Source organism: Phyllobates terribilis, unplaced genomic scaffold (genome assembly GCF_046119375.1).
Source record: "Phyllobates terribilis strain yellow unplaced genomic scaffold, ASM4611937v1 Scaffold_11__3_contigs__length_659146591, whole genome shotgun sequence".
Taxonomy (NCBI): Eukaryota; Metazoa; Chordata; class Amphibia; order Anura; family Dendrobatidae; genus Phyllobates; species Phyllobates terribilis.
Genome location: NW_027362771.1, coordinates 613,460,553 through 613,485,881, shown reverse-complemented (window position 1 = coordinate 613,485,881; position 25,329 = coordinate 613,460,553). Strand labels below are relative to the sequence as shown.

The following is a 25,329-nucleotide window of genomic DNA, read 5'->3' as shown; positions in this document are numbered from 1 at the left end:
GTCCTTGTGTGTTACTAGACCTACACTACCTATAGGTGGCGCTGTACCAGGGAGGTCCTTGTGTGTTACTAGACATACACTACCTATAGGTGGCGCTGTACCAGGGAGGTCCTTGTGGGTTACTAGACATACACTACCTATAGGTGGCGCTGTACCAGGGAGGTCCTTGTGGGTTACTAGACATACACTACCTATAGGTGGCGCTGTACCAGGGAGGTGCTTGTGTGTTACTAGACATACACTACCTATAGGTGGCGCTGTACCAGGGAGGTCCTTGTGGGTTACTAGACCTACACTACCTATAGGTGGCGCTGTACCAGGGAGGTCCTTGGGGGTTACTAGACCTACACTACCTATAGGTGGTGCTGTACCAGGGAGGTGTACCAGGGAGGTCCTTGTGTGTTACTAGACCTACACTACCTATAGGTGGCGCTGTACCAGGGAGGTCCTTGTGTGTTTCTAGACATACACTACCTATAGGTGGCGCTGTACCAGGGAGGTCCTTGTGGGTTACTAGACATAAACTACCTATAGGTGGCGCTGTACCAGGGAGGTCCTTGGGAGTTACTAGACCTACACTACCTATAGGTGGCGCTGTTTCAGGGAGGTCCTTGTGGGTTACTAGACATACACTACCTATAGGTGGCGCTGTACCCGGGAGGTCCTTGGGGGTTACTAGACATACACTACCTATAGGTGGCGCTGTACCAGGGAGGTCCTTGTGGGTTACTAGATATACACTACCTATAGGTGGCGCTGTACCAGGGAGGTCCTTGTGGGTTACTAGATATACATTACCTATAGGTGACGCTGTACCAGGGAGGTCCTTGTGGGTTACTAGACCTACACTACCTATAGGTGGCACTGTACCAGGGAGGTCCTTGTGGGTTACTAGATATACACTACCTATAGGTGGCGCTGTACCAGTGAGGTCCTTGTGTATTACTAGACATACACTACCTATAGGTGGCGCTGTACCAGGGAGGTCCTTGTGGGTTACTAGACATACACTACCTATAGGTGGCGCTGTACCAGGGAGGTCCTTGTTGGTTACTAGACATACACTACCTATAGGTGGCGCTGTACCAGGGAGGTCCTTGTTGGTTACTAGACATACACTACCTATAGGTGGCGCTGTACCATGGAGGTCCTTGTTGGTTACTAGACCTACACTACCTATAGGTGGCGCTGTACCAGGGAGGTCCTTGTTGGTTACTAGACCTTCACTACCTATAGGTGGCGCTGTACCAGGGAGGTCCTTGTGTGTTACTAGACCTACACTACCTATAGGTGGCGCTGTACCAGGGAGGTCCTTGTGGGTTACTAGATATACATTACCTATAGGTGGCGCTGTACCAGGGAGGTCCTTGTGGGTTACTAGACCTACACTACCTGTAGATGGCGCTGTACCAGGGAGGTCCTTGTGGGTTACTAGACATACACTACCTATAGGTGGCGCTGTACCAGGGAGGTCCTTGTGTGTTACTAGACATACACTACCTATAGGTGGCGCTGTACCAGGGAGGTCCTTGTGGGTTACTAGACATACACTACCTATAGGTGGCGCTGTACCAGGGAGGTCCTTGTGGGTTACTAGACATACACTACCTATAGGTGGCGCTGTACCAGGGAGGTCCTTGTGGGTTACTAGATATACACTACCTATAGGTGTCGCTGTACCAGGGAGGTCCTTGTGTGTTACTAGACATACACTACCTATAGGTGGCGCTGTACCAGGAAGGTCCTTGTGGGTTACTAGACCTACACTACCTATAGATGGCGCTGTACCAGGGAGGTCCTTGGGGGTTACTAGACCTACACTACCTATAGGTGGCGCTGTACCAGGGAGGTGTACCAGGGAGGTCCTTGTGTGTTACTAGACCTACACTACCTATAGGTGGCGCTGTACCAGGGAGGTCCTTGTGTGTTACTAGACATACACTACCTATAGGTGGCGCTGTGCCAGGGAGGTCCTTGTGGGTTACTAGACATACACTACCTATAGGTGGCGCTGTACCAGGAAGGTCCTTGGGAGTTACTAGACCTACACTACCTATAGGTGGCGCTGTTTCAGGGAGGTCCTTGTGGGTTACTAGACATACACTACCTATAGGTGGCGCTGTACCCGGGAGGTCCTTGGGGGTTACTAGACATACACTACTTATAGGTGGCGCTGTACCAGGGAGGACCTTGTGGGTTACTAGACATACACTACCTATAGATGGCGCTGTACCAGGGAGGTCCTTGTTGGTTACTAGACATACACTACCTATAGGTGGCTCTGTACCAGGGAGGTCCTTGTTGGTTACTAGACATACACTACCTATAGGTGGCGCTGTACCAGGGAGGTCCTTGTTGGTTACTAGACATACACTACCTATAGGTGGCGCTGTACCAGGGAGGTCCTTGTGTGTTACTAGACATACACTACCTATAGGTGGCGCTGTACTAGGGAGGTCCTTGTGTGTTACTAGATATACACTACCTATAGGTGGCGCTGTACCAGGGAGGTCCTTGGGGGTTACTAGATATACACTACCTATAGGTGGCGCTGTACTAGGGAGGTCCTTGTGTGTTACTAGATATACACTACCTATAGGTGGCGCTGTACCAGGGAGGTCCTTGTGTGTTACTAGACATACACTACCTATAGGTGGCGCTGTACCAGGGAGGTCCTTGTGGGTTACTAGACATACACTACCTATAGGTGGCGCTGTACCAGGGAGGTCCTTGGGGGTTACTAGACATACACTACCTATAGGTGGCACTGTGCTATTCTGACATTAGCTGGGCCTGGAGTTGCCCTTTAAGCACGTACATGTATGGGCCCCATAGCGCCTGGTGTGACCCGGCACGCTCACATGTGCGGCAATATCAGGCAATATCTGGGCACAGGCTGCAGAGCGTCCTGCGGTACGTTGGCTCACGGGCGAGTCCTGGCAGCTGCCGCACTGTCTGACTCAGTGCTGGAAAATACACAGTGGCCTAATCAATGACAGGGGCTTATTTACCGCCTGTCCTGTCTGAGGGGGCGCAGAAACTGGGCTCAGTTATTCCAGGTAACCCTTTCACTTCTAACAAGACATGGAGTCGTATGGGGGTGGGGAGGACTGATAACCCAAAAGACCCACTGTGTATCGGGAACACCACAAAAAGACCCAACGTATACTAGCAACACCACAAAAAGACCCAACGTATACCGAGAGCATCCCACAAGACCTGCCGTATACCGGGAACACCCCACAAGACCTGCCGTATACCGAGAACATACCACAATCTCTCTGCAGGATGCGATTTATTAAAGGAGTTCTTACCTACCGGACAGTCATGGCCGAAAGTGTTGACACCCTTGAAATTGTTCCACAAAATGAAGTATTTCTCACAGAAAATTATTGCAGTTCCACATGTTTTGTTATACTCATGTTTATTTCCTTTGTGTGTATTGAAACAACACACAAAAAAAACAGAAAAAAAGACAAATTGGATGTAATTTTACACAAAACCCCCAAAATGAGCCGGACAAAATTATTGGCACCTTTATAAAATTGTGGGTAAACAACTTTGTTTCAAGCATGTGATGCTCGTTCACACTCACCTGTGACAAGTAACAGGTGTGGGCAATAGGAAAATCACACCGTAAACCAGATAAAAAGGGGAGACGTTGACCGTCTCTGCATTTTGTGTCGGTGTGTGCCACACTAAGCATGGAGAACAGAAAGAGGAGAAGAGAACTGTCTGAGGACTTGAGAACCAAAATTGATGAAAAATATCAACAGTCTCAAGGTTACAATTCCATCTCCAGAGATCTTGATTTTCCTTTGTCCACGATGCGCAACATAATCAAGAAGTTTACTACCCATGGCACTGTAGCTAATCTCACTGGATGTGGACGACAGAGAAAAATTGATGAAAGGTTGCAACGCAGGATAGTCCGGATGGTGGATAATCAGCCCCAATCAAGGTCCAAAGAAATTTAAGCTGTCCTGCAGGCTCAGGGTGCATTACTGTCAGTGTGAGCTATCTGTCCACATTTGAATGAAATTAAACTCTATGGCAGGAGACCCAGATGGACCGTACTGTTGACACCGAGACATAAAAGAGCTAGACTGCAGTTTGCCAAAATGTATGTTAGTAAGCTAAAATCCTTCTGGGAAAGCGTCTTGTGTTCAGATGAGACCAAGATAGAGCTTTTTGGTAAAGCACATCATTCTACTGTTTACAAAAAACGTAGTGAGGCTTACAAAGAAAAGAACACAATACCTACAGTCAGATATGGTGGAGGTTCACAGATGTTTTGGGATTGTTTTGCTGCCTCTGGTACTGGATGCCTTGACTGTGTGCAAGGCATCATGAAATCTGAAGATTACCAAAGGATTTTGGGTTGCAATGTAGTGTCCAGTGTAAGCAAGCTGGGTTTGTGTCCTAGGTCATTGGTCTTCCAGCAGGACAATGACCCCAAACATACTTCAAGAAGCCCCCAGAAATGGATGGAAACAAAGCACTGGAGAGTTCTGAAGGTGCAGCAATGAGTCCGGATCTAAATCCCATTGATCACCTGTGGAGAGATCTTACAATTGTTGTTGGGAGAAGGCGCCTTCACATATGAGAGACCTGGAGCAGTTTGTAAAAAAAAAGAGTCCAAGATTCCAGGAGAGAGGTGTAAGAAGCTTGTTGATGGTTATAGGAAGCGATTGATTGCAGTCATTTATTCCAAAGGGTGTACAACCAAATGTTAAGTTAAGGGTGCCAACAATTTTGTTCCGCCCATTTTTGGGGTTATGTGTGAAATTATGTCCAATTTGCCTTTTTTTCTCCTTTTTTTGTGTTGTTCCAATACACACAAAGGAAATAACCATGTGCATAACAAAACATGTGTAACTGCAACAATCTTCTGGGAGAAATACTTCATTTTCTGGAGCAATTTCATTGGTGCCGACACTTTTGTCCATGACTGTATATTTACACTCACCGCCCAGCCCGGCGCTGATCTGAGTCCTGTGTCCCGCTGCTTATCGGTTGTGCCACATGAGCGCTGCAGCCGATCTGCAGCCGATCTGCAGCTTGGTCCAGTGATGGGCAACCCTGTTACTTCTTTGCATGTGAATGTGGCCTGTGTAACGTATCGATGCTTTCTCCAGGAGCGGAGTGTGAACCATGGCGGACGTCCGTGTGTCGCCTGAGCTGCGCACTGTGGAAACTTCCGATCCCTCGCCTTCGAGAGGCGCAGACCCCCGTGCTGGGAGCAGAAGATGTGAGGAGCTCGGTAAGTCGCTGTTACGTGTGCCGGCCGGTCTTCTCCTGTTGTGTGATCTTCAGAATTCACTGCTTACACAGGGATCACAGATCCCTACTGATCACAGATCCCTACTGATCACAGCCCTGAGACCAGTGACCACACGTGAACGCTGACCGCGAGATCCGTGGCGTGTTCCATGTCTCAGTATGACTTTTTGTATGATCACATCTGTACATTGTTACCTCTCTCCTCCGCTCACAGATGACGCTGATCGGAATCCGTCCTTATCTACGGCCGTCCAGGAACATCTAGATCTGGTAAGATCACACTAGCGACCCACGGACGTGGCTTAGGACCCGAGAACAGGGTGATTTGTGTGACGTGTTCTGGTGTCGGGATGATGTATGTGACGTGTTCTGGTGTCGGGATGATGTACATGTGGTTCTCTCTGTTGGGACATGTACGGTGCTGACACTCTCGGCGGTGTACATGGTGACAGGACCCAGCGTGGGACGTGTCGCCGGCTCTTTCTGCTGATGCTGGGCATGTTCTGGGCGATGAGCGGAGCGGTGGGAGTTTAGGACGAGGCATCTGGCTCCTGTTTCTCCTTCGCACAACAGATGTTCACTCCATGAAGTCATTAGTCTGTGAATGATCTCGCCGGGAGGCAGCAGAGACGATTCTGCTGAGCTTCTCCTCTGCCGGCATCCTGTCTTGTACCTATCTCTGCCACAGCACGCCGACATCCATTCACTATACAGGATGACATCATGTCATCTACCGGGGAGGCACACACGCGTGTAATATCACTGTGTAATACTTCAGTACTCCAGTATTCCCAGCATCTCTGTGTGCAGTGATCCATATAATACCGCTATATAATACTCCATATAACACCTCTGTATAAAACTCCATGTAACCCCTCTGAGAAATACTCCATGTAACCCCTCTGAGAAATACTCCCTGTAACCCCTCTGAGTAATGCTCCCTGTAACCCCTCTGAGTAATGCTCCCTGTAACCCCTCTGAGTAATGCTCCCTGTAACCCCTCTGAGTAATGCTCCCTGTAACCCCTCTGAGTAATGCTCCCTGTAACCCCTCTGAGTAATGCTCCCTGTAACCCCTCTGAGTAATGCTCCCTGTAACCCCTCTGAGTAATGCTCCCTGTAACCCCTCTGAGTAATGCTCCCTGTAACCCCTCTGAGTAATGCTCCCTGTAACCCCTCTGAGTAATGCTCCCTGTAACCCCTCTGAGTAATGCTCTCTGTAACCCCTCTGAGTAATACTCCCTGTAACCCCTCTGAGTAATACTCTCTGTAACCACTGTCAGGGAGATATTAAGAAAATATGAACCATTTCTCCCAAACCCCTTCTTCACCCCTCCCTTATATACCATTTGTTACAAGAGAAGAGCTGACAGTCCAGCATCTGTCTCCCTGCAAATTATCACCTACAGCAGAAGTGTACTTGTAAAGCTATAACCTAATTAAAATGTGAGGGTCTTTCTCCCTGGCAGCGGCAGGGGATGATTAGACACTGGCTTTCGATCAATCTAGCTGTTGAAGCTTGCTTCCCAGGACGAAAAAGGGAATTTAATAGAGGGTTCCAGGGTGCCCGGCATCGATACAAAATATGGAATAGCGCAAGTTCCATAATTCTGCTAAGTGGACCCATATTTTTAGTGGCAGGGTCAGCCAAGTAGCAAGATGCTTATTTTTTGGCAGCCGTAAGCCCCTCCGAGGGAGCTGTAGCTCAAGAGCACCAGAATATGGATGGCAGCTACGCCATGTGTTGTCTCTATATGAAGGTAAAGTCATAATAGAAAATATGGTATCACTTTTGGGCTTCTGGGATCAACCAGCGATAAGTTATCCCAAAAAAAAGATATCTTAAATAAGATGTGCAGGCTAGAGTGCAGCCCCATGATGTCAGCACAGGGGGTGTGTGAGCAGATCTTCCCTTAGGCATGAAAGAATCCACGGAGGATAGTTGAGCATTCTTTGCCAGGGGGGTATAGATACTATAAGCAACGGATCGTGTTCGATAACGCTCAAATCAAATCGGGGAGCGCCTCCTCCAGCTATACTGATTCGTCCCTGCGAACTCTATAGTAAGTTTCTTCTGTAATCCTGTTTATTTTATGTAACTGACTATTCTGTATTGTAAATGTCCATTTGTAAATTCCTTGTATATATTTTCCTAAACACTGCCTCCCTTTTGGATTAAATATAAAATGTAATAGTTCTGTTTCTTTTGTCCTGTAATCGTTCCCTCCCCCGAAACCATATACGCTACCAGAGCGCAGGAGTCCGCCCAGGCCTGTATTATATTTCAAATCTGGACAGTGGTGGCAGAGAATAATAATAATTGGGCTATCGTGAAGCTGACAGTGATTGTACGGGGGGCGTACACACACATTCCATGCGTTGGAATCCGGAGGTGTGATGCCATATGCTCACTGGTCGCTTGCCGATACCTACGTAGTGAGAAGTGGGGACCGCGTGCTTGCAGATTCCTGACGAAATCTTGACAGAGTGACGGCAACGGCGAGATATTGCTTGATCTCCCTGGTGTCATCGCTGTGGAATCCCTATAACCCCTCTGAGTAATACTCCCTGTAACCCCTCTGAGTAATGCTCCATATAACCCCTCTGAGTAATACTCCCTATAACCCCTCTGAGTAATACTCCCTATAACCCCTCTGAGTAATACTCCCTGTAACCCCTCTGAGTAATACTCCCTGTAACCCCTCTGAGTAATACTCCCTGTAACCCCTCTGAGTAATATTCCCTGTAACCCCTCTGAGTAATACTCCCTGTAACCCCTCTGAGTAATACTCCCTGTAACTCCTCTGAGTAATACTCCCTGTAACCCCTAGGAGTAATACTCCATGTAACCCCTCTGAGTAATATTCCCTGTAACCCCTCTGAGTAATGCTCCCTGTAACTCCTCTGAGTAATGCTCCCTGTAACTCCTCTGAGTAATGCTCCATGTAACCCCTCTGAGTAATACTCCCTGTAACCCCTCTGAGTAATGCTCCCTGTAACCCCTCTGAGTAATGCTCCATGTAACCCCTCTGAGTAATGCTCCATGTAACCCCTCTGAGTAATACTCCCTGTAACCCCTCTGAGTAATGCTCCCTGTAACCCCTCTGAGTAATACTCCCTGTAACCCCTCTGAGTAATACTCCCTGTAACCCCTCTGAGTAATGCTCCCTGTAACCCCTCTGAGTAATGCTCCCTGTAACCCCTCTGAGTAATGCTCCCTGTAACCCCTCTGAGTAATACTCCCTGTAACCCCTCTGAGTAATACTCCCTGTAACCCCTCTGAGTAATGCTCCCTGTAACCCCTCTGAGTAATGCTCCCTGTAACCCCTCTGAGTAATGCTCCCTGTAACCCCTCTGAGTAATGCTCCCTGTAACCCCTCTGAGTAATGCTCCCTGTAACCCCTCTGAGTAATGCTCCGTGTAACCCCTCTGAGTAATACTCCCTGTAACCCCTCTGAGTAATATTCCATGTAACCCCTCTGAGTAATACTCCCTGTAACCCCTCTGAGTAATACTCCCTGTAACCCCTCTGAGTAATACTCCCTGTAACCCCTCTGAGTAATGCTCCCTGTAACCCCTCTGAGTAATGCTCCCTGTAACCCCTCTGAGTAATGCTCCCTGTAACCCCTCCGAGTAATACTCCCTGTAACCCCTCTGAGTAATGCTCCCTGTAACCCCTCTGAGTAATACTCCCTGTAACCCCTCTGAGTAATATTCCATGTAACCCCTCTGAGTAATACTCCCTGTAACCCCTCTGAGTAATACTCCCTGTAACCCCTCTGAGTAATACTCCCTGTAATACTCCCTGTAACCCCTCTAAGTAATACTCCCTGTAACCCCTCTGAGTAATACTCCCTGTAACTCCTCTGAGTAATGCTCCCTGTAACTCCTCTGAGTAATACTCCCTGTAACCCCTCTGAGTAATGCTCCCTGTAACCCCTCTGAGTAATGCTCCCTGTAACCCCTCTGAGTAATGCTCCCTGTAACCCCTCTGAGTAATGCTCCCTGTATCTCCTCTGAGTAATACTCCCTGTATCTCCTCTGAGTAATACTCCCTGTAACCCCTCTGAGTAATACTCTCTGTAACCACTGTCAGGGAGATATTAAGAAAATATGAACCATTTCTCCCAAACCCCTTCTTCACCCCTCCCTTATATACCATTTGTTACAAGAGAAGAGCTGACAGTCCAGCATCTGTCTCCCTGCAAATTATCACCTACAGCAGAAGTGTACTTGTAAAGCTATAACCTAATTAAAATGTGAGGGTCTTTCTCCCTGGCAGCGGCAGGGGATGATTAGACACTGGCTTTCGATCAATCTAGCTGTTGAAGCTTGCTTCCCAGGATGAAAAAGGGAATTTAATAGAGGGTTCCAGGGTGCCCGGCATCGATACAAAATATGGAATAGCGCAAGTTCCATAATTCTGCTAAGTGGACCCATATTTTTAGTGGCAGGGTCAGCCAAGTAGCAAGATGCTTATTTTTTGGCAGCCGTAAGCCCCTCCGAGGGAGCTGTAGCTCAAGAGCACCAGAATATGGATGGCAGCTACGCCATGTGTTGTCTCTATATGAAGGTAAAGTCATAATAGAAAATATGGTATCACTTTTGGGCTTCTGGGATCAACCAGCGATAAGTTATCCCAAAAAACAGATATCTTAAATAAGATGTGCAGGCTAGAGTGCAGCCCCATGATGTCAGCACAGGGGGTGTGTGAGCAGATCTTCCCTTAGGCATGAAAGAATCCACGGAGGATAGTTGAGCATTCTTTGCCAGGGGGGTATAGATGCTATAAGCAACGGATCGTGTTCGATAACGCTCAAATCAAATCGGGGAGCCCCTCCTCCAGCTATACTGATTCGTCCCTGCGAACTCTATAGTAAGTTTCTTCTGTAATCCTGTTTATTTTATGTAACTGACTATTCTGTATTGTAAATGTCCATTTGTAAATTCCTTGTATATATTTTCCTAAACACTGCCTCCCTTTTGGATTAAATATAAAATGTAATAGTTCTGTTTCTTTTGTCCTGTAATCGTTCCCTCCCCCGAAACCATATACGCTACCAGAGCGCAGGAGTCCGCCCAGGCCTGTATTATATTTCAAATCTGGACAGTGGTGGCAGAGAATAATAATAATTGGGCTATCGTGAAGCTGACAGTGATTGTACGGGGGGCGTACACACACATTCCATGCGTTGGAATCCGGAGGTGTGATGCCATATGCTCACTGGTCGCTTGCCGATACCTACGTAGTGAGAAGTGGGGACCGCGTGCTTGCAGATTCCTGATGAAATCTTGACAGAGTGACGGCAACGGCGAGATATTGCGTGATCTCCCTGGTGTCATCGCTGTGGAATCCCTATAACCCCTCTGAGTAATACTCCATGTAACCCCTCTGAGTAATACTCCCTATAACCCCTCTGAGTAATACTCCCTGTAACCCCTCTGAGTAATGCTCCATGTAACCCCTCTGAGTAATATTCCCTGTAACCCCTCTGAGTAATATTCCCTGTAACCCCTCTGAGTAATATTCCCTGTAACCCCTCTGAGTAATACTCCCTGTAACCCCTCTGAGTAATGCTCCCTGTAACCCCTCTGAGTAATACTCCCTGTAACCCCTCTGAGTAATACTCCCTGTAACCCCTCGGAGTAATACTCCCTATAACCCCTCTGAGTAATACTCCCTGTAACCCCTCTGAGTAATACTCCCTGTAACCCCTCTGAGTAATATTCCATGTAACCCCTCTGAGTAATATTCCATGTAACCCCTCTGAGTAATACTCCCTGTAACCCCTCTGAGTAATACTCCCTGTAACCCCTCTGAGTAATACTCCCTGTAACCCCTCTGAGTAATGTTCCATGTAACCCCTCTGAGTAATACTCCCTGTAACCCCTCTGAGTAATGCTCCCTGTAACCCCTCTGAGTAATGCTCCCTGTAACCCCTCTGAGTAATGCTCTCTGTAACCCCTCTGAGTAATGCTCCCTGTAACCCCTCTGAGTAATACTCCCTGTAACCCCTCTGAGTAATACTCCCTGTAACCCCTCTGAGTAATGCTCCCTGTAACCCCTCTGAGTAATGCTCTCTGTAACCCCTCTGAGTAATGCTCCCTGTAACCCCTCTGAGTAATGCTCCCTGTAACCCCTCTGAGTAATGCTCCCTGTAACCCCTCTGAGTAATGCTCCCTGTAACCCCTCTGAGTAATGCTCCCTGTAACCCCTCTGAGTAATGCTCCCTGTAACCCCTCTGAGTAATGCTCCCTGTAACCCCTCTGAGTAATGCTCCCTGTAACCCCTCTGAGTAATACTCCCTGTAACCCCTCTGAGTAATGCTCCCTGTAACCCCTCTGAGTAATGCTCCCTGTAACCCCTCTGAGTAATGCTCCCTGTAACCCCTCTGAGTAATACTCCCTGTAACCCCTCTGAGTAATGCTCCCTGTAACCCCTCTGAGTAATACTCCCTGTAACCCCTCTGAATAATGCTCCCTGTAACCCCTCTGAGTAATGCTCCCTGTAACCCCTCTGAGTAATGCTCCCTGTAACCCCTGAGAGTAATACTCCCTGTAACCCCTCTGAGTAATACTCCCTGTAACCCCTCCATGTACTTCCCTCCGTAATTGTCTGTTACGGATCCTGGTGGTGGAACCTCTGTGCTGCGGTGCAAGGAGGGACCAGAGGGGCGTAACTAGGTATCAACTCGGACCGACCAAGGTCATACGGCGGCTCAATCGACTTCGTGACCAGGGAAGGACCGAGCAGAGGGACCAGGTTCTACTCTGGGGACCGACCTTGTATGAGAGCAGGTGACTCCCACAGGTCAGAAGGCAGGGACTGACCGGTACGGCAGATGAGCACTGCAGGCAGGCTGACGGGTGATCCGGGCAGACGGACTGGCTGGCACGGCAGGTAACAAGCAGGAGCCTCCAGGTAGGCTGGCTGGTAGGCACGGCAGGTAACAGGCAGGTGCTTCTAGGTAAGCGAGCTGGCAGGCACGGCAGGTAACAGGCAGGAGCCTCCAGGTAGGCTGGTTGGTAGGCACGGCAGGTAACAGGCAGGTGCTTCCAGGTAAGTGGGCTGGCAGGCACAGCAGGTAACGGGCAGGTGCTTCCAGGTAAGCAGGCGGACAGAGCCCATAGACAGACTGGCGGACTGGGCTGTAGACGGACTGTCGGGCTGGAGAATAGACAAGCAGGCGGAGTGGACTTGTAGTCAGGCTGGCGGGCTGGACTGGTAGTCAGGCTGGCGGGCTGGACTGGTAGTCAGGCTGGCGGGCTGGACTGGTAGTCAGGCTGGCGGGCTGGACCTGAGGGCTGAAGCAGAGTATAACACACAAAGCTACAACCTTGCACAGGCACCTCCATTTTGGAGGAGGTGCCCTTTATATGAGAGGATCTCTGGCCATTGGCCGGGGACTCCTTAGGACGGCGCGCGCGACCCCTTTAAGAGAGAGGGAGCGCGCGCGCCCTAAGCACAGTGCACGGGAAGCTGCGCATGCCGGCAGCAACAGAGGCAGGAGCGCCGGAGGACGCTGGGCAGGGAGCGCGGCGGTAAGTGGGATAGCGTCTCTGCCTGTCAGGAGGCAGAGACGCCGATACTACAGTACCCCCCCCTTTACGCACCCTCTTTTTTAGGCCTGAAAAAAATTTTTTCAGGAGGAGCGGGGCATGGATGTTCCCAAGTTCTCTCCTCTGGGCCAAACCCCTTACAATCCACCAGAAAAAAGGTTTTTCCTCTTACACTCTTGGTGGCCAGAATGTTCTCTACCTCATAGACATCCTCAGCGGAGACTGGATTGTCGGAAAAAGAATTAAGCATAAACTGGTTTGAGGAGAGATACGTGGAAAGAGTTGGGAATCCGTAAGGTGGCCGGGAGTTTTAACTTGTAAGCTACTGGGTTGATTCGCTGGAGGACTTCAAATGGGCCGATGAACCGTGGACCCAACTTATAGGAGGGTATCTTGAGACGGACATGTTTGGAGGAGAGCCAAACCTTGTCTCCCGGATTGAATTGAGGCGGATCCAGACGTCTCTTATCAGCATGTTTCTTCATCCGCTCGGAGGATTGAAGAAGTGCGAACCTAGTGTCCTCCCAAATTGTAGAAAATTTGCTGACCAGAGACTCCACGGTAGGGTTGTCCATAGCAGCGGAAGCAGGAAACGGAATCCGGGGATGTAGACCGTAGACCACAAAGAACGGGGACTTGGAAGAAGATTCGCTCACATGGTTGTTGTAGGAGAACTCTGCCCATGGTAGGAGCTCCACCCAATCGGTATGGTGGGCGTTGACGAAGTGTCGGAGGTAGCTGGTAAGGATCTGATTAATACGTTCCACTTGGCCATTGGACTGCGGATGGTAAGCAGAAATCCAGGGTGACATCCAGCAGTTTACACGTAGCTCTCCAGAAGCGCGAAGTGAACTGGACCCCTCGATCACACACTATGTGGAGGGGTAGGCCGTGGAGACGAAAGATGTGATGGATGAAATCCTTAGCCAGCACAGATGCAAATGGGAGACCAGGCAGAGGGATGAAGTGGGCCATTTTAGAAAAGCGGTCAGCAACCACCCGGGCAGCCGGTACGGGAAGAGGCAGGAGACAGCCGGCTGGAAGGTGTCTGGGAACTTTTCTTCGAGAGCACAGGACGAACAGGCCGTGACGAAGTCTACCACATCCTGGCGCAGGGTAGGCCACCAGTAATGCTGGGTAATGAGCAGGAAGGTCTTCTGGCCAGCATGGCCGGCTAGTTTGGATGAATGACCCGAGTGAAGAACCTTCTTACGATCCGGAACCGCTACATACGTCTTACCGGGTGTGAGACGAGAAAGGTCCAAGGGGGCCACATTCATCACTTTGGAGGGGTCAATGATATGCATAGGCTCCTCCTCTTGATCGGACGACAGGAAGGATCGGGACAAGGCGTCGGCTTTAACGTTCTTGTCCGCCGGGGGGTAATGTAGGGTAAAGTTGAAGCGGGCGAAGAACAAAGACCACTGGGCCTGACGCGGATTGAGTCTTTGGGCATTCTGTAGATAAGCTAGGTTTTTGTGGTCAGTATAGATGACCACCGGGTGCAGAGTCCCGTCGATCAGGTAACGCCACTCCTCCAGCGCCAATTTGATGGCTACCAGTTCTCGGTCTCCTATGGAATAGTTGCGCTCAGACGAGGAGAAGAGCTTGGGGAAGAAGCCGCAGGTTACCATTCTCCCGGATGGAGATTTCTGGGTGAGCACCGCTCCGGCTCCGGAAGAGGAAGCATGAACCTCCAGAAAGAACTGTTTGTTGCTATCTGGACGGTGCAGCACAGGAGCGGAAGAGAAGGCTTGTTTTAAGGAAAGGAAGGCCTCCTCCGCTTCGGACGGCCATTCCTTAGGATTTGCTTCCTTTTGGGTGAGCGCACATATGGGAGCAGTCCTGAAAGAGAAATGTGGAATGAAGGGATGGTTATAGTTGGCGAAGCCCAGGAATCGCTGAATCTCCTTCAACCCTTCTGAACGGGGCCACTTTAAGATGTCAGAGACCTTCTCGGGGTCCATCCGTAGACCAGTCCTAGAGATAATATAGCCCAGGAATGGAAGGGAGGACTGCTCGAAGAGGCACTTCTCGAATTTAGCATAAAGGTGATCCTGCCTGAGCCTAAGCAGGACCTGACGAACATCCCTCCGGTGTGTGGGAAGATCGGGAGAGAAGACCAAGATGTCGTCCAGGTATACCACCACGCAAGAATATAAGAGGTCACGGAAGATGTCGTTAACTAACTCTTGGAAGATGGCGGGAACATTACAGAGGCCGAAGGGCATCACACGGTATTCATAGTGACCGTTCCGGGTATTGAATGCCGTCTTCCACTCGTCTCCTTGGCGGATCCGGACCAAGTTATACGCCCAACAAAGATCGAGCTTGGTAAAGATCTTTGCACCTTTTAAGGCGGTCAAACAGCTCAGAGATGAGCAGCAGGGGGTATTTGTTTTTGATAGTGATTTGGTTGAGACCTCTATAATCGATACATGGGCGTAGTGAACCGTCTTTCTTTTTTTTTTTACGAAGAAAAATCCGTCTCCAGCCGGGGAGGAAGATTTCTGGATGAATCCCCTAGCCAGATTTTCTTCGATGTACTCCGACATGGCCCGGGTTTCGGCCAACGACAACGGGTAAATACGCCCACGGGGTGGAGTGGCCCCAGGTAGGGCAGTCATATGGCCTATGAGGTGGCAGTGTCTCTGCCTCCTTCTTGTCGAAGACATCAGCATAGGACTAGTAAGGTGCCGGTAGACCGGGTAAATTAGTCGGAGTAGATGGAGGTCGAGCCGGGCGAACCGGAGCTAGGCAGGTCTTATGGCAATCCTGCCCCCAACGAAGCACCTAACCGAATTGCCAGTTCAGAACGGGTTTGCGTTTCTGTAGCCAGGGTAGGCCTAGCAAAAGAGGGTGAGAGAGTCCGGAAAGCACATGGAGATCCTCTCTGAGTGCAGCAGTCCCACCTGCAGGGTTATGGGCTCTGTAACGAGCAAGATGGTCACCGGAAGGAGTCTTCCATCCACGGAGGCGACTGCCAATGGTTCAGCCAGAGATTTGGTAGGAATCTGATATTTCTGTACAAGGGACTGGGAAATGAGATTCCCAGCGGCTCCGGAGTCCAGATGGGCGGTCTCAAAGAAGCGGTTCCCTCCACACGAGATAGAGACGGACAAAGTCAAGAACGGAGAGGATTTACTCTTGCCCAGGACGACCTCTCTGAGCGGTTCTAGACACTGGAGTTTCCCAGCTTCACCGGGCAGGAATGGGTCAGGTGCTCCTTACTACCACAGTAGAAGCAGCTCCCCTCGGCTCGGTGTGTTTCTTGGCGAGATTTGACCATCTTGGTCTGGTCGATCTGCATAGGTTCGGGCGAGCGTGCCCGGGGAGTTGCTGATTGGGAAGCCGGTTTCTGGAAAACAGGAGCAAGACGAGGAAATCTTCTCTCCCGGGTAGTCTCCTTAGCACGTTCTAGGAAACTTATGTCAATCCAGGTTGCTAGTGACACCAGGTCATCCAGGGTGGTAGGAACCTCCCGGCCGGCTAACTCCTCATTAATCCGACCGGAAAGGCCCCCCCAGAAGGTGGACACCAGGGCCTCGTTGTCCCAGACAAGCTCAGCAGCGAGGGTACGGAACCGTATGGCATACTGGGCCACGGTGAGACTCCCTTGGCGGAGACGGAGCAAAGAGGAGGCAGTAGAGATCCTTCGTCCGGATTCATCGAAGACCTTCCGGAAGGCAGTGAGGGAAGTCGGAAGATGGGACACCAGGGGATCCCCTCTCTCCCATAGAGGGTTAAGCCATGCCAATGCTTCCCCGGTGAGATGAGACATGATGAACGCCACCTTGGCCCGGTTGGAGGGAAACTGATGTGGCAGAAGTTCAAAGTGCAGCGTGCACTGGTTCAGAAAGCCCCGACATAGGACGGGGTCACCTCCAAAATGGGGAGCCGCAGAAAGCCGGGGTCCTAGGCTGGATGCTGTGGTATTGGTAGGTAGCGGCGCTACCGGAGCGGGTGTCGCTCGACTTGGGGTGGACACAGATGGAACTGACAGCGTGTCCAGGCGACAGTTGACAGACCGCAGGTAGGTCAGGATGGTTTCCTGTTGGGATCTCTGACGAGAAACCTCCTGGTACAGGTCAGCAAGCGAAGGGGCCTGGGGGCCACCGGGTTCCATGGCCCGTGCAAACTGTTACGGATCCGGGTGGTGGAACCTCTGTGCTGCGGTACAAGGAGGGACCAGAGGGGCGTAATTAGGTATCAACTCGGACCGACCAAGGTCGTACAGCGGGTCAATCGACTCCGTGGCCAGGGAAGGACCGAGCAGAGGGACCAGGTGCTACTCTGGGGACCGACCTTGTATGAGAGCAGGTGACTCCCACGGGTCAGAAGGCAGGGACTGACCGGTACAGCAGATGAGCACGGCAGGCAGGCTGACGGGTGATCCGGGCCGACAGACTGGCAGGCACGGCAGGTAACAAGCAGGAGCCTCCAGGTAGGCTGGTTGGTAGGCACGGCAGGTAACAGTCAGGTTCTTCTAGGTAAGCGAGCTGGCAGGCACAGCAGGTAACAGGCAGGAGCCTCCAGGTAGACTGGCTGGTAGGCACGGCAGGTAACAGGCAGGTGCTTCCAGGTCAGCGGGCTGGCAGGCACGGCAGGTAACGGGCAGGTGCTTCCAGGTAAGCAGGCGGACAGAGCCCATAGACGGACTGGGCTGTAGACAGACTGTCGGGCTGGAGAGTAGACAAGCAGGCGGACTGGACTTGTAGTCAGGCTGGCGGGCTGGACTTGTAGTCAGGCTGGCGGGCTGGACTTGTAGTCAGGCTGGCGGGCTGGACTTGTAGTCAGGCTGGCGGGCTGGACTGGTAGTGAGGCTAGCAGCAGGGCCTGAGGTCTGAAGCAGAGTATAACACACAAAGCTACAACCTTGCATGGGCACCTCCATTTTGGAGGAGGTGCCCTTTATATGAGAGGACCTCTGGCCATTGGCCGGGGACTCCTTAGGACGGCGCACTCGGCCCCTTTAAGAGGGAGGGAGCGCGCGCGTGCCCGCCCTAAGCACAGTGCCCGGGAAGCTGCGCGTGCCGGCAGCAGCAGAGCCAGGAGCGCCGGAGGACGCCGGGCCGGGAGCGCGGCTGTAAGTGGGACGGCGTCTCTGCCTGTCAGGAGGCAGAGACGCCGATACTACATTGTCCATATACTTCCCTCAGTAATGCTCCATGTACCCTCCTCTGTAATGCTCCATGTACTACCCTCACTAAAGCTCCATGTACCCTCCTCCGTAATGCTCCATGTACCCTCCTCCGTAATGCTCCATGTACCCTCCTCAGTAATGCTCCATGTACCCTCCTCAGCAATGCTCCATGTACCCTCCTCAGCAATGCTCCATGTACCCCCCTCAGTAATGCTCCATGTACCCCCCTCAGTAATGCTCCATGTACCCCCCTCAGTAATGCTCCATGTACCCCCCCTCAGTAATGCTCCATGTACCCCCCTCAGTAATGCTCCATGTACCCCCCTCAGTAATGCTCCATGTACCCTCCTCAGCAATGCTCCATGTACCACCCTCAGTAATGCTCCATGTACCCTCCTCAGCAATGCTCCATGTACCGCCCTCAGTAATGCTCCATGTACCCCCCTCAGTAATGCTCCATGTACCCCCCTCAGTAATGCTCCATGTACCCTCCTCAGCAATGCTCCATGTACCACCCTCAGTAATGCTCCATGTACCCTCCTCAGCAATGCTCCATGTACCCTCCTCAGCAATGCTCCATGTACGCCCCTCAGTAATGCTCCATGTACTCCCCTCAGTAATGCTCCATGTACCCCCCTCAGTAATGCTCCATGTACCCCCCTCAGTAATGCTCCATGTACCCCCCTCAGTAATGCTCCATGTACCCCCCTCAGTAATGCTCCATGTACCCCCCTCAGTAATGCTCCATGTACCCTCCTCAGCAATGCTCCATGTACCCTCCTCAGCAATGCTCCATGTACCCCCCCTCAGTAATGTTCCATGTACCCCCCCTCAATAATGCTCCATGTACCCCCCTCAGTAATGTTCCATGTACCCCCCCTCAATAATGCTCCATGTACTCTCCTCAGTAATGCTCCATGTACCCTCCTCAGCAATGCTCCATGTACCCTCCTCAGTAATGCTCCATGTACCCCCCCTCAGTAATGCTCCATGTACCCCTCCTCAGCAATGCTCCATGTACCCTCCTCAGTAATGCTCCATGTACCCCCCTCAGTAATGCTCCATGTACCCCCCTCAGTAATGCTCCATGTACCACCCTCAGTAATGCTCCATGTACCCTCCTCAGCAATGCTCCATGTACCCTCCTCAGCAATGCTCCATGTACCCTCCTCAGCAATGCTCCATGTACCCTCCTCAGCAATGCTCCATGTACCCTCCTCAGTAATGTTCCATGTACCCCCCTCAGTAATGCTCCATGTACCACCCTCAGTAATGCTCCATGTACCCTCCTCAGCAATGCTACATGTACCCCCCCTCAGTAATGCTCCATGTACCCTCCCCTCAGTAGTACTCCCTGTACCCCCCTCAGTAATATTCTGTTTGTTACTCCAGTACTGAACACTGATGTCTTCTTTTGTCTCTTCACCACATAAGAAACCCAATCTGAAGCAGAAGATTGTGTTGAGCCGCTTGACCCCGGAGATGTGGACAGCGGAGCTTGATGGCGCATTGGACCGGTTCGCGGCAGACATCACACAGGAGACCCTCTCGGTGTATTTTGACCCTCACTCTGGTCTGCACGTTGAACCCAATATGCCGGCACAGGTGGGTGATTGCCTGCTGCTCCCTTAGTTATTACATTGTCCCATATGACCGGACGTCGTCTTGTAAATTCTCTTCCAGAACGTAGAGCAGCTAATCTACTTCATCAGGAAGGACCGGGTCCCTCTGACCCCCGAGAACCTTGATGAGACTCTGCAGTTTGGATCCGTGCGAGGGTCCTACATTGTAACATTGCTCAGGCTCATGAACGGCATCTACGCCCCGTACATCTTCAGCGACAATAGCTGGCCCGAGAGCATCCGAAACGACTTCTTGGCTCAAGTCCACCGCTTCCTGGCGGCACTCACAGGTAGCCCATCGCTGTCACCTTCTCTGCCCTCTGTGGCCTCTCTACCCTAGGAGAAAGCCAAGAACTACCTGACCTGTATCTTCTCTGACCTCTTTCTCTTCCTCCTTTGCCAGACACCAGGTACAAGCTGCAGGGTCACACTGTCCTCTACATCCCCATAGAGGCCATGCAACTAAAGGCTGAGGAGGCCGTAAACGACAAGGAGCTGGTCCAGAGGTTGGAGAGTGAGTGTGCCGTGCGCCATTGCAGCATCCTCTGTCTCGTTATCTCTATTTCTGTCTGACCATCCTTCTGTCCTCTTCGCAGCCGCCATGGTGCATTGGACTCGTCAGATCAAGGAGGTCCTGAGCGCGCAGGAGGGAGTGGAGATGCGGGAGAGCTCGGGTCCTCTGGAGGAGATTGAGTTTTGGAAAGACCGATGTGCCGATCTGTCCGGGATTAGCACACAGCTAGACAAACCGGGGGTGAAACACATTGAGCTCATCCTCCAGTTGGCAAAATCGTCGTATATTGGACCATTCCAGAAGCTGTCCAAGCAGATCCAGGTGAGAGCCGGGGCCCCTGTCATGTGTGCACTTGCCGGGTCCTCAAGAGCAAGACACTGGGTAATAAAGGAGGGTCCTGACCTAGAGACCCTCCATATCCTGGCCTAACCTCTAACCTGTGCGTCTCTTCATTCCCAGGAGGGCTCCATCCAGGCGCAGTCTAACCTCAGCTTTCTGTCTCTTCTGAAACAACCGTTTGAAGAGATGATGTCCCTCAAGATCAAGGACATTCCCAGTAAACTTCCTCGCCTCCTCAGCCTTGTCCGCATCATCTGGGTCAACTCGCCCTACTACAACACCCGGGAACGCCTGACCTCACTTTTCCGGAAGGTAAGAACTAGAAAAGTCATTGCCTATCTATACACAGCCCAAATGCACCCCATACATCAGCTCATACCAGCAGCGGATCGGCCAGACGCTTCCCAGACTCTACGTGGGGTCCGGATGTGACCTATACACAATGTACATGACCATAATGTAATCCCCCCACCGTAATATACAGCACACCTTCTCCTCCTCCTCGTCTTCACAGATAAGTAACGAAATAATCCGACTGTGTAGTCGCGAGATCTCATTAGATCGGATCTTTGATGGTTTCATCACGTCAAGTCGCCAATTGTTACAGGACTGTATACAATGCTGCACGGCGTGGAAAGAGCAGTACATGAGGGCAGCACAGACTCACCACAGGTATCCCCTTTGTCAGTGCGTCATTGTCCTCTACCTCAAATGTCATTATCCTGTACCCCGAGTGTCAGTGTCATTATCCCGGACTTATGCCTCAGCAGCGTTACTTGTTAAGTGTTTGCAGTATTTATCTTCACATTGGCGTTATTTTCCCTGATTTCACGTTTCCTCGGTGCCAGTGACCGCTTTTCTCTCTCCTCGTTCTCCTCTCATCTTTTTCGCTCTTCTCTGTCTTCTTACTCTCCTCTCTTCTCGCTCTTTTCTCTTGCCTCGCTCTTCTTTCCTCTCGCTCTCCTCTTTCCTCTTGCTCTTCTCGCTCTTCCCTCTCTCTTCTCACTTTTCCCTCTTCTCGCTGTCTTCTCTCTACTCTCTCTTCTCTTCTCGCTCTCCTCTCTCTTCTCGCTCTCCTCTCTCTTCTCGCTCTCCTCTTTCCTCTCTTCTCGCTTTCCCGTCTTCTCCCTCTCCTCTATTCTCGCTCTCCTTTATTCTTGCTCTTTTCTCATCTCGCTCTCTATTCACTTGTCTCTCTTTTCTCGCTCTCTAATCGCTCTCCTCTCTTCTCACTCTCCTCTCACTCTCCTCTCTCCTTTTGCTCTACTCTCTTCTTTTGCTTTAATCTCTTCTCACTCTCCTCTCTTGCTCTCCCCTCTCTTCTCGTTCTCCTCTCTTCTCGTTCTCCTCTCTTCTCGTTCTCCTCTCTTCTCGTTCTCCTCTCTTCTCGTTCTCCTCTCTTCTCGTTCTCCTCTCTTCTCGTTCTCCTCTCTTCTCGTTCTCCTCTCTTCTCGCTCTCCTCTCTTCTCGCTCTCCTCTCTTCTCGCTCTCCTCTCTTCTCGCTCTCCTCTCGTCTCGCTCTCCTCTCGTCTCGCTCTCCTGTCTTCTCGCTCTCCTGTCTTCTCGCTCTCCTGTCTTCTCGCTCTCCTGTCTTCTCGCTCTCCTGTCTTCTCGCTCTCCTGTCTTCTCGCTCTCCTGTCTTCTCGCTCTCCTGTCTTCTCGCTCTCCTGTCTTCTCGCTCTCCTGTCTTCTCGCTCTCCTGTCTTCTCGCTCTCCTGTCTTCTCGCTCTCCTGTCTTCTCGCTCTCCTGTCTTCTCGCTCTCCTGTCTTCTCGCTCTCCTCGCTCTCCTCTCTCCTCGCTCTCCTCTCTCCTCTCTCCTCGCTCTCCTCTCTCCTCGCTCTCCTCTCTCCTCGCTCTCCTCGCTCTCCTCGCTCTCCTCGCTCTCCTCGCTCTCCTCGCTCTCCTCGCTCTCCTCGCTCTCCTCTCTTCTCGCTCTCCTCTCTTCTCGCTCTCCTCTCTTCTCGCTCTCCTCTCTTCTCGCTCTCCTCTCTTCTCGCTCTCCTCTCTTCTCGCTCTCCTCTCTTCTCGCTCTCCTCTCTTCTCGCTCTCCTCTCTTCTCGCTCTCCTCTCTTTGCTCTCTTCTCACTCTCTTTTCCCTCTTCTCGTTCTCCTCTCTTCTCGCTCTCCTCTCTTCTTGCTCTTCTCTCTCTGCCGGTAGGCAGCAGTGAGTATTCCAGACCAAGATCTCTCCTCACTCTCTTCTCGCTCTCCTCTCCTCTCGTCTCGTTCTCCTCTCGTCTCGTTCTCCTCTCGTCTCGTTCTCCTCTCGTCTCGTTCTCCTCTCGTCTCGTTCTCCTCTCGTCTCGTTCTCCTCTCGTCTCGTTCTCCTCTCGTCTCGTTCTCCTCTCGTCTCGTTCTCCTCTCGTCTCGTTCTCCTCTCGTCTCGTTCTCCTCTCGTCTCGTTCTCCTCTCGTCTCGTTCTCCTCTCTCCTCGCTCTCCTCTCTCCTCGCTCTCCTCTCTCCTTGCTCTCCTCGCTCTCCTCTCTCTCCTCTCTCCTTGCTCTCCTCGCTCTCCTCTCTCTCCTCTGTCCTCGCTCTCCTCTGTCCTCGCTCTCCTCTGTCCTCGCTCTCCTCTGTCCTCGCTCTCCTCTGTCCTCGCTCTCCTCTGTCCTCGCTCTCCGCTCTCTTTTCTCCTCACTCTCTTTTCCCTCTTCTCGTTCTCCTCTCTTCTCGCTCTCCTCTCTTCTTGCTCTTCTCTCTCTGCCGGTAGGCAGCAGTGAGTATTCGAGACCAAGATCTCTCCTCACTCTCTTCTCGCTCTCCTCTCCTCTCGTCTCGCTCTCCTCTCGCTCTCGTCTCGCTCTCCTCTCGTCTCGCTCTCCTCTCATCTCTCTCTCCTCTCGTCTCGCTCTCCTCTCTCTCTCCTCTCGTCTCGCTCTCCTCTCCTCACTCTCTTCTCACTCTCCTTTTGTCTCGCTCTCCTCTCTCTTTGCTCTCTTCTCTGCTCGCTCTCTTCTCGCTCTCCTCTCTCCTTGCTCTGTTCTCTGCTCGCTTTCTTCTCGCTCTCCTCCTTGCTCTCTTCTTTCCTCACTCTCTTCTCGTTCTCCTCTATTCTTGCTCTCCTCGCTCTCTTCTCATTGTCTTCTCGCTCTCCTCTGTCTTCGCTCTCTCCTCGCTCTCCTCTCTTCTCGCTCTCCGCTCTCTTTTCTCCTCACTCTCTTTTCCCTCTTCTCGTTCTCCTCTCTTCTCGCTCTCCTCTCTTCTTGCTCTTCTCTCTCTGCCCGTAGGCAGCAGTGAGTATTCGAGACCAAGATCTCTCCTCACTCTCTTCTCGCTCTCCTCTCCTCTCGTCTCGCTCGCCTTTCTTTTCTCTTTTCATTCTCCTCTCGTCTCGCTCTCCTCTCGTCTCGCTCTCCTCTCGTCTCGCTCTCCTCTCGTCTCGCTCTCCTCTCGTCTCGCTCTCCTCTCGTCTCGCTCTCCTCTCGTCTCGCTCTCCTCTCGCCTCGCTCTCCTCTCGCCTCTCTCTCCTCTCGCCTCGCTCTCCTCTCGCCTCGCTCTCCTCTCGCCTCGCTCTCCTCTCGTCTCGCTCTCCTCTCGCTCTCCTCTCGTCTCGCTCTCCTCTCGCTCTCCTCTCCTCACTCTCTTCTCGCTCTCCTTTCGTCTCGCTCTCCTCTCTCTTTGCTCTCTTCTCTGCTCGCTCTCTTCTCGCTCTCCTCCTTGCTCTCTTCTTTCCTCACTCTCTTCTCGCTCTCCTCTCTTCTCGCCCTCCTCTCTCTTCTCGCTCTTCTTGCTCTCCTCTTCTTGCTCTCCTCTTCTCGCTCTCCTCTCTTCTCGCTCTCCTCTCTTCTCGCTCTCCTCTCTTCTCGCTCTCCTCTCTTCTCGCTCTCCTCTCTTCTCGCTCTCCTCTCTTCTCGCTCTACTCTCTTCTCGCTCTCCTCTCTTCTCGCTCTCCTCTCGCTCTCTGCTCTCCTATCTCTTCGCTCTCTTCTCGCTCTCGTCTCGCTCTTCTCTCCTCGCTCTCCTCTCGCTCTCTTCTCTCCTCGCTCTCTTCTCGCTCTCCTAGCTCTCTTCTTGTTCTCCTCTCTCCTTACTCTCTTCTCTGCTCGCTCTCTTCTCACTCTCCTCTCTCCTTGCTCTCTTCTTTCCTCACTCTCTTCTCATTCCCCTCTATTCTCGCTCTCCTCTCTCCTCTCTGTCTTCTCTTCTCGCTCTTCTTGCTCTCCTCTCTTCTCGCTCTCCTCTCTTCTTGGTCTCGTCTCACTCTCTCCTCGCTCTCCTCTCTCTTTTCTCTCCTCACTCTCTCTTCTCTCTCTCCTCTCTTCTCTCTCTCCTCTCTTCTCTCTCTCCTCTCTTCTCTTCTCGCTCTCCTCTCTTCTCGCTCTCCTCTCTTCTCGCTCTCCTCTCTTCTCGCTCTCCTCTCTTCTCGCTCTCCTCTCTTCTCGCTCTCCTCTCTTCTCGCTCTCCTCTCTTCTCGCTCTCCTTTCTTTTCTCTTTTTGCTCTCCTCTCTCTCTTCTCGCTCTCCTCTTTCTTGTGGTCTCCTCTCTTCTCGCTTTCCTTTCTTCTCTCTTTTCGCTCTCCTCTCTTTTCGCTCTCCTCTCTTTTCGCTCTCCTCTCTCTTTTCTCTCCTCACTCTCTCTTCTCTCTCTCCTCTCTTCTCTCTCTCCTCTCTTCTCTCTCTCCTCTCTTCTCTCTCTCCTCTCCTCTCTTCTCTTCTCGCTCTCCTCTCTTCTCGCTCTCCTCTCTTCTCGCTCTCCTCTCTTCTCGCTCTCCTCTCTTCTCGCTCTCCTCTCTTCTCGCTCTCCTTTCTTTTCTCTTTTTGCTCTCCTCTCTCTCTTCTCGCTCTCCTCTTTCTTGTGCTCTCCTCTCTTCTCGCTTTCCTTTCTTCTCTCTTTTCGCTCTCCTCTCTTTTCGCTCTCCTCTCTTTTCG

The 25,329-nt window shown here is 51.5% G+C and overlaps 1 protein-coding gene across 2 annotated transcripts in view; it reads left to right on the top strand.

Moving 5' to 3' along the window:
- The window catches only part of DNAH2 (dynein axonemal heavy chain 2), a 168,760-nt gene that overhangs the window by 11,357 nt on the left and 132,074 nt on the right, over nt 1-25,329 (top strand). For both annotated transcript variants that reach the window (XM_073654473.1, XM_073654474.1), the window contains exons 2-9: nt 5,139-5,263; nt 5,498-5,553; nt 19,420-19,590; nt 19,669-19,897; nt 20,011-20,121; nt 20,204-20,442; nt 20,581-20,772; nt 20,975-21,132. In XM_073654473.1, coding sequence (XP_073510574.1) covers nt 5,155-5,263; nt 5,498-5,553; nt 19,420-19,590; nt 19,669-19,897; nt 20,011-20,121; nt 20,204-20,442; nt 20,581-20,772; nt 20,975-21,132 — 1,265 coding nt within the window. In that variant the 5' untranslated portion in view covers nt 5,139-5,154. The remainder of the gene's footprint in view (nt 1-5,138; nt 5,264-5,497; nt 5,554-19,419; nt 19,591-19,668; nt 19,898-20,010; nt 20,122-20,203; nt 20,443-20,580; nt 20,773-20,974; nt 21,133-25,329) is intronic.